This window comes from Pleuronectes platessa, chromosome 23 (assembly GCF_947347685.1).
Source record: "Pleuronectes platessa chromosome 23, fPlePla1.1, whole genome shotgun sequence".
NCBI classification, from domain to species: Eukaryota; Metazoa; Chordata; class Actinopteri; order Pleuronectiformes; family Pleuronectidae; genus Pleuronectes; species Pleuronectes platessa.
The window spans coordinates 5284891-5302534 of NC_070648.1; the positions used below are offsets into that span (position 1 = coordinate 5284891).

At 44.9% G+C, this 17644-nt stretch overlaps 1 protein-coding gene across 1 annotated transcript; it reads right to left on the minus strand.

The window, feature by feature from the left end:
- Nucleotides 1–3381: 3381 nt before the first annotated feature.
- agfg2 (ArfGAP with FG repeats 2) lies at nt 3382–17276 on the minus strand. Its single transcript, XM_053415628.1, has 16 exons — nt 17013–17276; nt 16700–16823; nt 15298–15767; nt 14396–14489; nt 12639–12754; nt 12121–12265; nt 11642–11762; nt 11442–11546; nt 10696–10728; nt 8478–8720; nt 6883–6955; nt 6679–6722; nt 6365–6463; nt 5533–5652; nt 3729–3799; nt 3382–3600 (listed from the first exon to the last, which is right to left on the minus strand). The coding sequence occupies exons 3-16, from the start codon at nt 15462–15464 to the stop codon at nt 3553–3555; spliced, it is 1479 nt and encodes a 492-aa protein (XP_053271603.1). The 5' UTR covers nt 15465–15767; nt 16700–16823; nt 17013–17276; the 3' UTR covers nt 3382–3552.
- Nucleotides 17277–17644: the final 368 nt, after the last annotated feature.

A 17644-nucleotide genomic window follows, 5' to 3' on the forward strand; every position in this document is an offset into this window, starting at 1 on the left:
TCAAATAGGTTTTTATGACTTATAATAAATGGTGTAAATATCTCTCAGAATGGTTTTGTGGACTCAAAAAAGCCTATGTCTAGATTATAGACTGTATATAAATATATATGTGTTTCCAGTCTACAGTCCAGACCGACCTGTGAGTGTGTGTGTGTCTGTGGGCCCCTCTGTGCATTGTGCGCACACAGCTGACGTATACAGTACATGGACATTTTAATATTCACCCAGAGACCCCGAAAGCAGCCAGAGCTCCAATACTGGAAACTTTGACAATGAATCACAGCTCTGTTTGGAAAAATGCACCATATTACACATATAGAAAATAGTAAAGCTTCACTTAACAGGACAACTCACACGGTTAAACTACAACGCATGAGCTTACTCACCTGATTTGATCCTTTAGTGAAGTCACACCCATGTTATCAGCGAAATCAAAGTACAAACAACCAGTGATTACACAGTAAAGAACGACCGAACCAACATGAACCAGTCAAGTTTAAGTCTGGTTTTATTGGTATTTGGGTTTATTTAAGTTTACTATTTTCATAAAGTACTTTTATTTTATTCTCCATTTGTCTTTTTTGACTTTATTTACAGCAATACAGCTTTTAGATTCATACTACTTGAATAATTATGTTCAGCCACTTCTAACAAGTTCTGCAGTGAGTTGTGTGAGAAACAGCTTTTTAGTTAATTTTGACACATGCATTGACCCCTGACCAATAGTAATCAATGACAAAAACCAATCATATCTCCATATACAACAGAACAAGAAGAAGAGCAGTCATGGAGCAGCAGTTGAGTGCCCTTTTAATCAAGCCACTCCATAATACCACGAGCAGTATTTCCCACAGCCCCTGAACGCAGCGTGTGTGGAGTAAGATTTCAGTGTTGGCTCTTCCCTGAGTTCACCCTGTTCCATTTACTGAAAAAATCCCCTTCTGTCATTTACTCATACTCTAATACAAATACACAATAATTTCCATCGCCCTGCACAATCTGCAGTGTAAACATTTACAACGTGAGGTATCCTTATTTATGATTTGTATGATGCTGCATGGAAAATATCTGTTTTGAAGTGAAGGGGGTCACAGTGAAGTCATTGGAGCACTGGGCTGCTCGTGTGATCATTGATTCCTGCCAACGTGTGATGTGATCAGGGGCAGATTAAGATTATAATTGGATAATTGAACACACAGGGTTTATTCCTGTCTCTACGAGTGTGTCTGTACACACGATGTTCTCTCCCTGTCTAGACTGAGCAGTGAATCCTCCTCTAACCCTCAGGGGGGAAAAATAAAAAATTATATTAAACTGCCTATAATCCAGATGATTAATCCACATTCTGCAAAGGTGGTTCCGCTCTAGATTGTTTCTTTAAAAAAAGGCATAAATGCTTCAGATGGGTCTAATAGTCGCGATGTGATAGTGGTGCGGGGGGGGGGGGGATCTATCTTTGTACTCCATGCTGATGCAGTATGTATGTTGTTATGCAATATGCATCCAGAAGTAACCTCACTCATGAGGTCAGCGGGAACTGGGTGCCGGGCGCCCCCTGCTGTTGCAAGGGAACGTCACGCTCTTTAAAGAGAAGTCGATTCAATTTTATGCCTGGATTTAAATGTATGGGATTATTTTAATGCATTTACATACAAATTAGTCAGAAACACACACACACACACACACTTCTATCTTTGTCAGGACACTATTGGTTCCCTGGCCCCTTTCTTCACCCTCGACCATCACTATAGCACTGCAGGCCCCTGCTTACATCGCTGACCTTGAACCGGAAAACTAAAGGTGCATTCAAAGTTGTGGCCCCGACACAATGGGAAACTAGATTTACATTGTGTAAGCGTGACTTAAAGCGAGTTTAGTCACACTCGTCCATGTGGTTGTCTCTCTGTTGCATGTTTTTCACTGTTTCTATCACAAGTATTTACTTTTTGGAATTTTATTCACATGAAGAACTTTCTGACTTTGCTCTGAGAAACTTGCTTTATTAAATAAACTTTATTTACAAATAAATGCCTATAACTACAACCCGAACTGAGACTCAACTCTTACACTGACCTTCAAAGCAAATCTTAACCTTTAAACAGCCATTTGAAAAAAGTGACGACAAGGAAAAATATCCTTGCTTCGAAAAGTCTCTGTTCCTCACAAAGATATAAGTAGAAGTACACAAACACACACAGGTTTGTGTAGCAGCCTAAACCTCCTTGGTCCCCATGAGGTCCACTGGTCCTCTCAAGGTCAGTGTTGTAAACTGGAATAAAAGCTTCCACACACACACACACACACACACACACACACACACACACACACACACACACACACACACACACACACACACACACACACACACACACACACACACACACACACACACACACACACACACACACACACACACACACACACACACTTGCATGAAGAAACCTCCAGAGCCAAATTTTTAAGAAGCAACAGACATAATTTTATGAACATGGATACTTGTCATTACAAAGACTTTGTGACATGAATCAACTTTTTTTCTTTTTTCTTGGCAAAATGAGAGAAACAAACTTCCATGTCAACCGAATAAGAACAAAATTAAATGAAAAAAAAACAACAACAGCAAACTGAACATTTTGGTCCGGTCCATGAAGCGATGACGTTAACGTGCACATTAATGTAGGTTATTCTGAAATTGCTTTTACATTCAGTTAGCATCTCCTTTGTAGCCCTCGAAGCGCATGCAGCCTGAGAGTGGAAAACTAAAAATTCTCCTTCGATGGGCCAAAGACAATAAGAAAAAGATCGGTGGCCTATCGTCTTAGCTCGTGGACGCTAGCTCCCATGCATCAGGAGGCTGTTAAGGCTGTTCGAACCATCTGTAGAGGACTCATGAGGCAGGGTCCCGTTCTCCACTGGCTTTTCCTTCCAGAGAATTTGGAGAGTCCTCCTGCCCCACTGTTGCAGAAGACAACAGTGGGGCAGGAGTTCACCGGGCCGGGCTGGAGGAGTTTTCTTTGCACTTTTTTTTAGCAGGAGATGAAAGCAAAGTAGCAGCAGCAGCAGCAACATGTGTATAATATATATACTGTATATGTATGCATTTGTGTGGGTAAGTGTTTGTTTCTGCAAAACTCATAGAGGCGTCGTTTCCCTGTGACTCCCACAGAGCCCTGAGGTGGCGTCTCTACTGGCACACACACACCTTCGGACACTTGTCTCGTACAAACACAGCAAGCCGACACTCTCGTACACACACACATGGGATTTCTTAATTACATTCGCACATTGTTCTTGTTTTTTTTGTCCTTTACAAACACGTAAACACAGACGGAGAGAGGGTGGCGAGGAGAGAGGGGGGGGGGGGGGGGGTGCACGGGGCAGGGTCCTGGGGGGACTCCGCACCCTCCCTCCCCGAGGATGAAAATACTCCAGAGGCCTTGAAATGGCAGCGACTCCTCAAGTTCACTTCTCCCTCAGTTCCCAGAGGTGGGATGGGTGGGGTGGGGGGTGAGGTAAGAGGAGGCGTTGGGGGGGGGGTGCTGGTGGGGAGGATCAGATGAAAGGGTTCCGCGACGTCCCTCGACTTGGATAAACATTCCCCTGGAAGGCAAGAGAGGCAGGGTGAGAAGGAGCGGCGAGGCTTTTACTACGCCCCCTGGTGGTTTGTAGAAGAAGAGAGCTTCACTCCTATGCACTTGCCGTCCAGGCGGGGGGGGGGGGATACTCACAGTAAACGGGTTCACCGACATCGGCCGGGCGACTTTGGGCTGAGAGTCGGACGGAGGGAAGGAGGCGAAACCTGAAACGTCAAAAGTCAAAATTTGAGGAGGTTCCCTAAAAAGAATCAGACTTGTCCAGACGCATGTTAAGTGAGGTCACGATGACCTTGACCACTCAGATATAATCCATTCATCAGAAAAATGAGTCCAAGTGAACATTCGTGCCAAATTTGAGGGGATTAATCTAAGGATTCTCTCCCGACTCGTTCTTCAAAATGCCAGAAAAAAAGGTTTATGAGGTAAACCTTGACCTTTGACCTCTCATTTCTACAACTGAACGTTTGTAACACAATTTTTGTCTAGGCTTTTGAACAAAACTATGTAGTGTTAGTGCCAGATGTAAGGAGATTCCCCGTGGGTGCACCTCATACATCACTTTCACAGGACTACAAGTTCAGAGTGACCTCCCGCCATCAAGTTCTCATCAGTTCATCTTCGAGTTCAAATTAACATTTACACGGACAAACCTAGAACCAATCGAGGACCTGGACACATAAAGAAGTTCAGCCCTGACACCAGAATCTGCAGATGACAGCAGCAGCAGCAGATCCTTACTGTCTGTGTGAATCTGTATTCCTGCGCAGTCGCTGTTGAAATAATGAAACATTTGCCGTGTGTCTGTTTCTCACGGCCTCTCAGTGTTTGATCTGCAGCGTGTGCACACAGAGTGGAAGTCCCACCGGCTGCCTCAGAGTGTGACGCAGGATTTTCACTGTTTCCTCAGGTGTTATAACTGAATGTAAGGATGAGAGAGGAGGAGGAGGCCTGTCGTTTATCAGAACACACTGTCGTCTTTCAGTTTTAAGAGCAGGAGACAGTGTTACAGCCGCTGTGGCTCTGAAGGAGCTGATCCTTCAGTACTGTACGAGGAAAGAGGGTTTACTGATTTATGGTACATACCTAAAGCTAAATAGTATTATCAAAATAATAGCAGTATGGGACCTGATGTGTTTCTAAGCAGCTTTCAGACCTTCAGATGTTTCTCAGGACTTTTCCAGTCATCTCTCTGGTAAAATATATCCCAGTGAGCTCATGTGAGAACACAGCAGGAAAACGTCTATATGTACAAATATCTGAGGATGAAAAACGAGGCGGACACGAAGACGACGAGCTTCCAGAGCTTTTGGGGTTTATGGCAATATGCTGTAAACGAAACCATTTGATTTACGCCTCCTGCCTCCTCAACCCAGGCGTCAACCATCGCCTGAATGTTCTGAAAGTGTGAAAGGCAAACTCTGGAAAATGTGCGGATCCAATTTTCCAGAGTTCATATCTCAAAACTGCTGCTTGTCAGGTCCACCATTATTCTCGTTTTAAAGTCAAAGATTAAGTTAGTCTTTTTGTTTTGTGATACAAGTATATTTCAGATTTTGATTTGCAGGCTGTATTTACAAAAAATACAATCTCTGGTGCCTCCTTGTGGTCGGATGATTAAAGTCGAGTTCTAAAAGAGGGGCCTTTATTTGCGGCAGTGTTTGGAAAAGACGACAAAGTTCTTCGTTCCATGTAAGAAGTTGTGTGCACATTTGACAAATGGTTCTGCAACGCAACAATATTCCTTTAGAGTCTTATTAAGTCCATACGAGCCGAGGGAGCTGTACGTGCACGACACAACAAACTGCTGCTCTATTCTTCTCTGCTCCACCTTGTTACAGGAGACATTTATCACAAAGAAAGAACATTTACAACAAGACATGTGCTCCTAGACCATAAAACATTGGTCTAGGACAGAAGAAATAATAATAAACGTTACCATTGGCTTCCTGGCTGCTGGGTGCCTCGTGAGGAAATGCATTCTGGGTTGTGGGCGTTGGGAAGGAGGCGGACGGAGGGAACGCGGAGGTGGGCGAGGTGACAAACGGGCTGGAGTCACCTGGAGAGAAGAAACGGAAACACGTCGGACACAGAGTCATGAATATTAATATGAAGGAATTTAAAATAACACGATTGCTTGTGAGCATCAGATGAGATGTAAATGACACAAACATCGTTTTATTCTATTCTCTTATTTTTTTAGTTGAAATGTCAAATTTGTCTTTAGTGCTTTTATTTTGAAAAATAATAATAATTGTGTAAACCAAATTACTGAAAATGCAAACAACACATGATTCCTTGCAAAATATGGAATATAACTATGTATACTATGGTTGTATAACTATAACTATAAACCGTAATGGTGTTGACTTAAAGAAATGTCTTTTATTTTGTTATTCAAGTGTACAAAACGGTTATTTGTTAAACAATATAAATTAGCAGCTTCCTTCTAAAACTGTCCATTGAGGGACAAATTGTTTTGCAAATAAATCAAAAAGTAATCTGTGAGAAAGGACTTTCTTCTTTATACAGAAACTGGATTATGTCCATTTTGCAAATCAATCCCAGAAACTCAAAGCAATCTGAAAGGAAATCCCACTTTTTGTTTATCAAGCTACCATATTCGTCATCATTTAACTATGTGGAATAATCACTTATAAAAATCTACACTTTAAAAGTCTAAAACACGTGTACTGATGTTTTGGAATCTGGACCGGCCTCAGCAGCAGGAGGCAGCAGAGTAAAACGTCAGTGTGAACACGGGTCCTCACCTCCTGAGGCGTTGCTGAAGGGGTTACTGGGGGAGAGGGCAACAGGCTGCTGGGAAGCAGAGCTGGAGCCAGAGCCGGAGCTGAATGGGTTGGGGAAATCTGAGACACCCACACACACACACATACACACACACACACACACACACACACACACACACACACAGGGGGAGAAACAGGGACGAGAGACAGTGTGTGGGGTTAACAGGGAACATTCCTGCCTATTCAAACCAACACTGCAGATGAATCCCAATCAGGGCTCAACCACTGAGGATCTGATTGTAAATACAGTGCAGATCCACGTGCCTGCTACCTACTTGCAAAGGTCTGGGAGCTGGACACTGCATCGACACCGGGGGAACTGAGGGGGGGGGGGGGGGGGGGGGGGGGCAGAGAAACAGAGGATCAATCACACTGTGACCTTTATTCAGCTCCGCGCTCAGACGCTTTAACCACCTGTCACTTCACATCATCACAAACACGTATTTGATGAGATTAGGGATCTTTCTCTCTCCTCCTACCTGGCAGGAGTGGAGCTGGAAGAGAGCCTGCTGCCGAAGATGGCGCTGTACTGCGGGGGGCCGGCAGGTGGCGCTGAAAACAAGCATTTCACACACAAACAAGACTTCAGTGCAACTTCAGGGCTCAAACGGAGCATTCATTTAAGAAATCAAGTGCTGCTATCATCTCCAAGCGTTGAGTAGCCATGTCACAAAGAATTCAGACAGTCGATGTTTAGCGTGGCAGTCATCTGAGAACAAACGAGTACAACAAGCAGCCGGAATAAAAACACGCTCGCCATGTTGAGCTTGATATGAATCAAAGGGAGCTGGAGCAGAAAATCAATAACCTGCCTTCCTGTGCCAGGCAGGGGGGGGTGGGGGGTGGGGGGGAGAATAACAAAGCCTCTTGTAGGACATTCTCAGGACTTCACACGTGATGAAACCCATCAATCTTGGTTATGAGGACTCAGGTGGCAAAAGCTTTTACTCAAGTAGTAGTACATATACTTGACATAAAAAAAAAAAAATGGCTGAAGTAAAAGTATAGATACTGGTTCAACCTCTTCACTGTAGTAAAAGTCTAAAAGTGGAATGGACTCAAAGTATCAAAGTCAAAACGTCGCCCTGTGAAGGTCATTTCTACCGGCTTGATCTGTGCATGTCACATTAATAAAGAGTTATAAACTTAAACAACTCATAACTCTCATAAAATAAAACATATATACTAATATCTGTGGTTCTTTAAACTTAAACCCCTCGATTGTTTTTTGATTTATCCTTGCAAATCTTTAAAAAAAAACGGATAACTCCCGTAAGATGAAGAAAGTGCAGATATTTGTGTTAAAATCTAAAGTGACAAAATGTTTGTGGCACTTCTGCCAATTTGTTATGAGACAAAATCAAATAAAAAATAAAAAGGAATCGACGAGGAGCCATGAATGAGAGTGTGCACTTCAGCCGCGGCATTTGGAGTGAGGACGTTATGCAACCGGGCTGAGCCGCCCGTGACCATCTATATCACACGCCCACTCAAACTCCCCCTCTGCCTCCACGTCTATCTATAACAAGCAGTGGAAGAAGGGCTCGGGTCATTAGTTTATATAGAAATAGAAATACAACAATAAATAATACTACGCTACTATAAGTACAGTCACAACTCTACTAACTGGAAGCAAAAGCAGCTGCAGCAAAATGGCCTTTGCAACTGATCTATTAGTATTTAATGCTTTATGGATTTGTTAATGCTGATCAATACGTGCATGTGTAGCAAGTTTCTGTTGCAACTGGTTGAGTTGCAGGAAAGTTTTGAACACTTATGGAGGTTTAGTCCAGAGCTAGATTAATCTATAGTGATGGGGAGGTGATTTCCCAACAGTAGAGTACAATAATAAAGTGGCTTAAAATGGAAATACTCGAATAAATACTGCCTACCGGGACCTCAGTACTTAGTTTCATTCCCTCTCATGTACCTCAATCTTAAAACCCTCGATCTTCTAAAGTCCAAGTACAAAGAACAGAAACTGAGTAAATGTAGTTTCCGTCATTTACAAAATGTTTTCCTTCTTAACGAGCTCATTCAGAAACTTCAGGTACAAATCCAAACTTTTCCCAACCTGTGGTCGGTAGTGGGTCGGCTAAGACGATGTCCAGCTGGGACACGGCAGCGTACCGGTCCTGGCCGGGGCGGCCGACCGGGGGGGTCGTCTGGCTGCCGCCGCCAGGATGCTGCTGGGGTTGGGACAGGGAATGGGGCAGACCCTGTGGCTGAGCGTGGCTCAGACCTCCAAAGTCCACGCTGAGGGACTTGGGGAAGGCCCTGAACGGCCCCGTGGCCCCCGAGGCCGAGACCGTGCGTCCTGAGGGAGAGGAAACACAGACTCAGTGAGAAGCAGGTTGAAGCTGCGAGGCTCTGCTGATGCATTCAAGAGCAACACACAATATGTCGCTTATAGACCTTACAAGTATTTTACATTGTTTATATATTAACTGAATTCAAACTGCATTTCTTTTGAAACCAAGCAAACAGGCAAATACAAAATTATATATTAAACTTATATTATTATTCCTTTTTAGATAAACATAAGCTTCTAATTTCTTCTGTTTTGGTCGAGTAGAGAAAACGATCTCAGCTGAAGTTCATGTGATCTGATAGAAAGCTCCGGAACAGATGCTAAATGGTCGTGGAGGGTGATAATAATTCTTCAGCTGCTGTTTTCAGTCATTTCAATTTATCATCACCAGCAGATCTCCTCGGGGAATTAGAGGTGATCTAATTTATGCAGCAATTAGAATTCAATCTGCTCAGGAAGATCATGGAAGATGGTCAAAAGCCCAGAATAGAAACTTAATGGCCCCGACAAACAGTCTGCTGTTTTGTCCAAGATTGAAAATAAATTTTGAGCCTCACAGGGACAAAATAAAACGTCCATTTAGTAACTGTTGAAAATCACATGCTCTTTTACCTTTAGTAACATTTAAATCTAAATTGGAACAGGGGAGAGTTCATCCATAACTTTACTTACTTAAAAGGTAAATAAATAAAGGATAATATTTAAGAAATTGAATTTTTTAATCAAGCCAAGTCCAGAACGTCTAAAAAAAACAGAAGCATAAGCCTTAAGTTTTCTCACATAAAACATATGTGATATAAAGCACTTTATCTCATGCTACGTTAACATGTTCATGCTACAAGAACAATGTTGCCAGACGTATGATAATTAGCGTATTTGTACCATAATTAAGCCCAAGCAAGAAACAAGCAGCTTTCTGGGTAATCTTAAAAAAAAACACCCAAAGAAGTACAATTGCTGGACGGTGACAAAGGCAGGAAATCACATGGATCCAGCTAGCAAGCCCTCATCAAGCATCAGCCACAAAGCATGCCAGTGCAACGTTTGCATTTGGTTGTATAAGTAAAGTCCAGCTTGTTGTCCTCCGTCGGGACACAGACCAGAGCAGACTGGTTTTATATCTGTAGATATAAAACATGCTGCGTGTTTTCAGAATGTGATCATACGTCTACAGGAGGGTTTACAGATACACACAAACCTGAACTCCCTATGATACTTGTTTGTGACATTGTTAGTGTATGTCGCAGGATTTCAGCTGCGCCCTACATAGTTCACGAGTGCCTCAACGCCAACATGGGGAGATATATAAGCGTGGGGGGGGGGGGGGGGTTGGCAGCAGCAGCAGCTACGGCATATAAATAGCGTCACTTTAAACTTGTTCCTCTTCCTCTGAGGGGACAGTATGTGTGCTGGTCTCCTCGACCCTCTCAGCCTTCAGATCTGGGCTTGGAAGAGGGCAAAGCTGACTGATGAAGACAAATATCAAATATCAAATATTACAGTTCAGCGTCTTCTCGAAAACTGTTTAGAATAAGACGTTTTCAGACCAGAACTGTGGGAAATGTCAGAGAAATAGGGCCTGAATATTTCATTTGATTGAGATCGTCCTTGGTTTTTCTTGACAGCAGCGTTGTCTCTTATCACCAGAAGCTCTGGACCCTCGTGTTTGACACCTCAACGTGTCCGACACCTCATTTCCTATCGGAGATATGTGTATTATTTTTGTCAGGTGTTAGAAACGTCATCGAGGACATATCCTTGTTGAAACCACTGGCTCGGACATTTGCGTCCTCACATTTTTTTAAATGTCTTCTTCAGTGCATGTCTGAAAGCAGCTCAATAATCAAATCAGCATGTCAGCGCCAGCCCGGCTCGCACAGCGCCCTTGTATTATGAATGATGCAGCAATGAAAAAAAGCTTATTGATCGCAGCCATTCAGCAAACACACGCAAGTGCATCGGCTGGAGCCGAGTGTCTTACCCAAAGTGAAGTGGTTTTTGAAAGAGCTACTGGCTACGAGGAGAGGAAGGAGAGAAAGAGAGCGGGGTTAAACAGAGGGAGGAGAGGAGAGAATAACAGAGGAGTAAGTGTCACTGGTGTCAAGTTAACAAAACTGTTGTTCCTGCTCGTGGACACCTCGGCAGGCTGTCGAATGACTTTTTGAACCCAAGCGGATGGAAAAACATAATCAAGATGCAGCTGAAGAGCTTCTCCCTCTATGTCCTTCCATAAGTGACACTTTGAAATGATAGCCAGATATTCTGCTACTCGACACACTGACACTGTCCACTGCTACAGTTCATGTTCTCGCTACAGGCACAGCGCACAGAATAGAAAGGGACATAGAGTCAAACTCTCACTTTCAATACGCATCACAAACAGTAGATAAGACAGTTCAGGCCTTTTCTAAAAGGAGAAGGCTGAAGTCGTTTTGGATTTAGAACAAAACCAACATATAAATGGTATTTGGTTATTTTGAAGTTATTCTATTTTCAACCCCCCAACAAATCGGATTTCTAATCTGAGGCTGCAGCCTATTTTATATTTTTTGTATATATTAAATTACTCACGACATATTATTCATTAATTTGTGAGAAACCATGAAGGTGTAAATGTGATCCAAGAATCTCTGAATACGGGTTATTTGGAAGCATTTTTCAAAATAAGACTTTTTCCGGTTAGATCGAGACAAGGAAAGGAAACAAGGCGTCTAGTGGGGGACACACCTGATGGTCGTGGGAGGGCGGGGAAGGAGGGGGCGTGACTCTGAGCCCCCAGCGCCGAGGACAGGGAGCCTGGCCGCTGTCTCTCTATCCCACACAGGGTGGGGTCTGAATCAGAGAGAGGAGGAAACAAATGGTGAAGGCATCGATCCGATTTAGTTCAAATCTCTCTATCCCTCCTGTAAAGATCAAGCCCCCCCGACCTTTCAGAGAGGGGTCTCTGAAGCTTTGGGAGCGTGACGGCCGAGCGGTGAACACGTCCATCCGCATGTCGGCGGGCGAGATGGCGGGGACTCGATCCCACGGCGGCAGCTGGGCCTGGGACTGGATATGGACGAGGGGATGAGGAAGAGGAGGGAAGGAGGAGAGAGGAGCAGATGGGAGGTAGGAAGAGAAAAGACAAAGGAGGAAGAAGTGAGTCTCTTTCATGCGGTCTCGATAATTCATGAGCAGCAGCTTTGATGTGGAGGATACCTGGGCGCCCCCCCCCCCCATCCGTCTCTGTCTCTCCGCTGCGGCCTTCAAACCGACTCAGGTCATCTCTTCACCTCCTATTCTCCCTGGTGGCTTTTTGAACTACTTCCCAACTCCTCATTTCACCCACTTTCAATCCCCTTAACTTTATCTCCTACACTCCCTCCATCCGTGTCATGCACAGTGAGAACACGTGTGAGCCTCTTACCAGGGGCCGGGCCGATCTGGCGTTGGGGGGCAGGTTGTGAGCCGGGGCCTGGCTCGCTAGGGGACCATGGGAGGGGGGCATGGCCTGGACCCCCGGGCTCCACGGACCCTCCACGTCCCTCCGGTTCTTACTCTTGGAGAAATGCCTGTGAATAATGGGAGCATGAAGTGAGTCTGTGTGACTAAGCAGCCTCTGGAAACAGAAAAAAAAAAACACAATCAACGCTTTATTCATCAAACATTGATGAAGGATATTTTCTACGGCTTGAAGCTTAAACCCAGAACTATTTTTTTCAGCCCCGCACAGAAAGCAGCTTTTATCCCTGAGCTACTGTTTCTGAGTTGGAGTTGTAGCCGTCCAGCTAAATGTACTGAACCCTCATTCTTCATTTTAATTTTAGAAAACTGTACATTTCTTACTTTCGGAGACTTTTACTCACCAAACAATGAATCTAGAAAACAATCAGCATCGTGATCGGTATTTTAAAAACGACAATTAGTAACGGGACTGATCCTCACCATTTCTTCTTCTCATATTTGTCCTGCAGGAACTCTTTAAACTTCTGAGAGTCCTTCATGTCGGAGCAGCCGTCCGTCTTTGGGTCAAACACACACAGCCAGGTCCTCCTCCCGATCTGAGCACACACACAAACACACACAGAAACAGACACACATTTGAAAGGAGAAGTGAGAAATCATGCGGCTCGCTGAAAGTCACACAGCATCAGAAGGGGGGCGGGGGGGTCTGTGTCTAATTGCTGGAGCATGAAATCAAACAACAATCGCTGCTTTTGTTAGGCGTTTAGTGGCGTCCAGTCACTCGCAAACACACAAACACACACACAGGCTTGTTTTTATCACTGATTCATCTCCAGCACTAGAGTCAGAGTGCTGCAGATATTACTGCCTGTGAATCATGACGGGCCCCGATCATCGCTCCTCAGAGGAGAACGAGCTGGACGACACACTCTGCCTCCACCCTCACATTACACTTGACCCACACACACACACACACACACACACACACACACACACACACACACACACACACACACACACACACACACACACACACACACACACACACACACACACACACACACACACACACACACACACACACTAACACACTAACACACTCCAACATCCTGGACTACAGCGAGCTGATTAAAAATGGACAGCACTCATCTTGAAAACACTCCAACACTTCATGTGTGTGATGTAAGCTCCGGAGCGAGCACCGGCCTCACCAGTGGTTCCCATGTGAGAGTGGGAGCTGTCTGGAGCCTCGTGTTTTTACACAACAGGAAGTCAGACTGATTAAAAAAAGACAATAAATATCTATATAGGCTTATTTTAAACGTGCCAGGTGGTCACATGACGGATCGAGGGGGTTGTCTGGCTAGCTGTCACAGATTGGTTGTCGGCTCAACTGATGCTGGATTATTGTTCTTGATGTTGACATTTAAAGAATCGGATTGTGATTCATCGGATACATCTGCCGGAGAGTGGACACAAATATATGTATTTGTATAGATATAATGACAAATACTAATTGACTAACCCAGTCTGGATATTTTTAAACAATTATGTGATAAAAAAAACACACAATTCTTTGCCATTTTCTTACATTTCAATGACCGAAGGCTCAATCAAGAAATAATAAGCTGATTAACATATGAAAACTAACCGTAAATTGTTATTTATATAAACATACAAAGGTTTTTAGTGAATATCTCTTAAATTACATTTTAGCCAGAGATCTTTAGCCATAAAATGAACTGAGTGAGATATTTCTCTATGAAGCCAGTGGCCTGGTTTAAAAACAGTTTGGATCCTCTGTCTTCCCGACATAGAAACACACTCACTCACACACACACACACACACACACACTCACACACACACACACTCACACACACACACTCACACACACACTCACTCACACACACACACACACTCACACACACAAGGACACAGAAAGGAAATGGATCGTGGTTTGGGTGGGACAAACAGAGCTGGTCCCTTTTGTTTCTTGGCACCGTGCGAACCCAGCAGCAGCATTCTTCCCAAAAACTGCTCGCCCACAAAGACTGGTTGAACTGGTCCCAACGAGGGACGCCTCACGTTCCACATCCTAAGTTTGAAAAAAGCTGAAACATAAAACTTCAGCCGCGTTTTGCCTTCGTGACCTTGGACGACCTCACAAAGTTCGAAACAACACGGGAAAGTCCCCCCCCCCCCACCCCCCTTCACCTGAAGGATGTCACTCACTCACCTCGTTGCCATGGTTTTGCAGGAATTCCACTTCCTGTTGGGAGAAGGTCGTCATGGAGATGGACTTGACTCTGTGGGGAGGGTTGAGGCCTCTCCTGGGACACGGAGGAGAGATGGACAGAGGGATTAAGAGTCATAAACGAGGAAGAGGAGGAGGAGGAGGAGGAGGAGGAGGTGCGGTGATTCCTGGTCTCTGGGAGGAGACATGAGGAAGGAGCAGGTGGAACTGTTTGACAGGTGTCAGGGGAAGAAGGTGCCACTCTCACACACACACACCCTGCAATCACCACAACCTGAATGTGTGTGCGTGTGTGCATCTGTGTGTGTGTGTTCTCCATGCTGTGGGGGGGGGGGGGGGGGGTACAAAGTGGGACACTGCTGCGAGGTGTGCAGGATTGCGCAATAATATCTGTGCTGAGACCTTCTTCCTGATGAGGAGTGCTGGGACTGTAGGCTGAACATGCACACACACACACACACACACACACACACACACACACATACACACTCACTCGTGTGCACGCCCACACTGGAGAGGAGCCTAGAGAGAGAGAGAAAGAGAAAGAGAAGGGAGAGAGAGAGAGGTAGTGTCAAACCTGCACCATGACGAAATGAATGAGCAAGTATCTGACAGAGAGAGAGAGAGAGAGAGAGAGAGATAGAGAGAGAGAGAGAGAGACTGCGTAAATGAACGTGTGCACGCATCCGCCGCACCAGCACTCCCCCTGTTTACGCAATAAAAAAGGGCGCAGATGAGACGCACGGTTAAAGAATCAGTGTGTGCACGATGCGGTCTCAGGCCCCCGGTCCACTTTCCTCTTTACTATCACGCTGCTGCCGCTGCGGTGGACAATGTGCGGGGGGGCGGTGTGCGGTGGATGCTGTGCGGGGATCTGTACTCACAGCATTCCGGAGCACGACGTGCACACGAAGCTCCCCACCGTGATGTCCGTGTAAGTCACCCCGGGCTGGCCGCACTCGAAGCAGTGTTTGTTTACTCCGGACTGGGCCAGCTCCCGGACCTTGCGGGCGCAGATCTCCTGGTTGTCCCGGTGCTTTCGGTTCGACATGGTGGCTAGATCCTCTCTATCTCGCTCCCCGCTCTCCGGTGCCTGGTGGGCGGACACGGGCTCGGTGCAGACGCCGCTGTCCTCCTCCTCCGCCTCCTCCTCCTCCGTTCACCTCACGGCCGCATTATGGAAGCGCTGCTCCTGCGGCTTCACCCACAGAGAGCGCGGCTGAGGAGGCGTCAAGAGGCGCGGCGGCACGCAGGCACCGGCCGGAAGTGGCCTCTTCAAAGTAAACGCGAGTAACAGGTGGAGTAGTACGGTGGCCGAGAGAGCTCAACGCGATGCAGCTTGAGAAAAACCAGTCTATGAGAAAAACACATGGAAATGGAAGAAAAATAAGAAAACAACTTCATCTCATGAGCTGCAAAGAGTCACAACACATGCAAATACAGAAACATGCTAGAAAGAAAGAAAGAAAGAAAGAAAGAAAGAAAGAAAGAAAAGGCTTCCGGCTTTTGAGGAAAATGCTGTTAAAAATGAATTTAATCACTTTGAAAACAAGTTAGACTTGTTCACACACATTGTTCTTCATCTCATAAATATGTATTTCATCTAAATTTAAAATAAAAAGTTGTAAAAAAGCTTTATCTGTCATTGACCCATTTGTGTATTTTAAAGAAACAAGCGTTGTCGCTGTTCTGCGGTGGACCCTGGACAGCTCCACGCACTGCAAACCACATGCAAATAGAAGAAAAACACATGCTCCTGCAAAAAGTCACAACAGATGCAAATACACAAACATGCTGCAAATAGCACAAAACTATGGACCTTGTTGGAGTTCACTGTTGGGTGAAGTTATTGAAGTCTGCTCCTTGTCAGTGGCGATGGAACACTAACATTTGTGTTAATCTAAATACAAAGTACATTTGATTGCTTGTTTTTATCTAAAAGGGGTTTTGTTGTTGCTCCTGCGTTTTATCTTGATGCCTGGTCTTGCACAACAAACATGTGTTGAAATCAAATTGGCCTGTTTTTGTATTATTTGATTGTTTTGGCCGGCAAAGGAGAGATGACAGGAAGCAGGAGGGGACAAAATGAGGAATGACATGAAGCAAAGGTCTTTGGCCGGACTTGAACTCGGTTGGTCAGAACTTTAACCCCTAAACCACCGGATTCTCACCAGCATCTGTTTCTAATGGTTTTAATATTAACACTAAAGTGACACGTGGAACCTGTTAATTCAGCATTCTTATGATCAAGGACATTTGATCGGTATTTATTTCATTAAGATTCACCTAAGAGGGGCTCAGGAGGTAGAGAGGGTTCTCCGCTAACCAAAGGGTTGATGGTTTGATTCCCTGGTCCCAGAGTCTGGATAGTGAACCCCTCCAGCAGTGTTAGAATGGTGTCTGTTAGAGACTGCAAACAGAAACATGAATGGGTCAATGTGACTTGAAGGATACAAACTGGAAAAGTGCCTTAAAAATACAGTCAATTTTACAGTAAACTTTATCAAACCAAAGATAAACCAAGTCCATATACTGTCCTGTAAAAACGAATCAACTCTAACCCTGCGTATAAAGGAGCTATTGGTTATAAAAGTCAAACCTTATCTCTGCAGCTTCCCATCAACCCACTCGTCTCATTGCGGTTATTTTTGTGAAAACCCACCGGATGTGACACCTTGACTCCTGTCCGACTTGACGCTTGGACAGATGAGTAGGGGATCTCCTGTCAAGAGACGAACGAGAACCTGTCGAGCAGCACAAGTTTCGCATGCATCTGAAGCAACGTGTTATTTCCCGTGTCACAACCCACGTTCTGTCCTGTGCGTCTGCGCCTGCTGCGCTCGGGCCTTGTGCCATTTACGCACACGCCCTCCTCCTCCTCCATGTTTTGGCGCACCGCTGCGCTCCTGACGCACCGGTGCGCTCAAGGAATTGTTATTTTTAGAGACTCAGGCATGAGGAAGTTTTGCTTGCAAATTTAAAGTTGTTGAAAAAGTTAATTGAGGTAAACTCTCTCGTTGGTCATGATTCTTTTCCTTGTTTGCTTGGGCATGGAGGTAATATTCCCACTGGAGGTCGGTGCAGAGCAACATTTGAAAGCTATTCGTCCTGGACTGTTTATTTTGATGAGGCCACCTAGCAACACACGAGGCCTAACTACGCCCTTTCCGTGACAGCGTCTGAGAATTTCCCTGTTTGGCACAAACAACGTGATCAGTCGTGAGGTCAGTG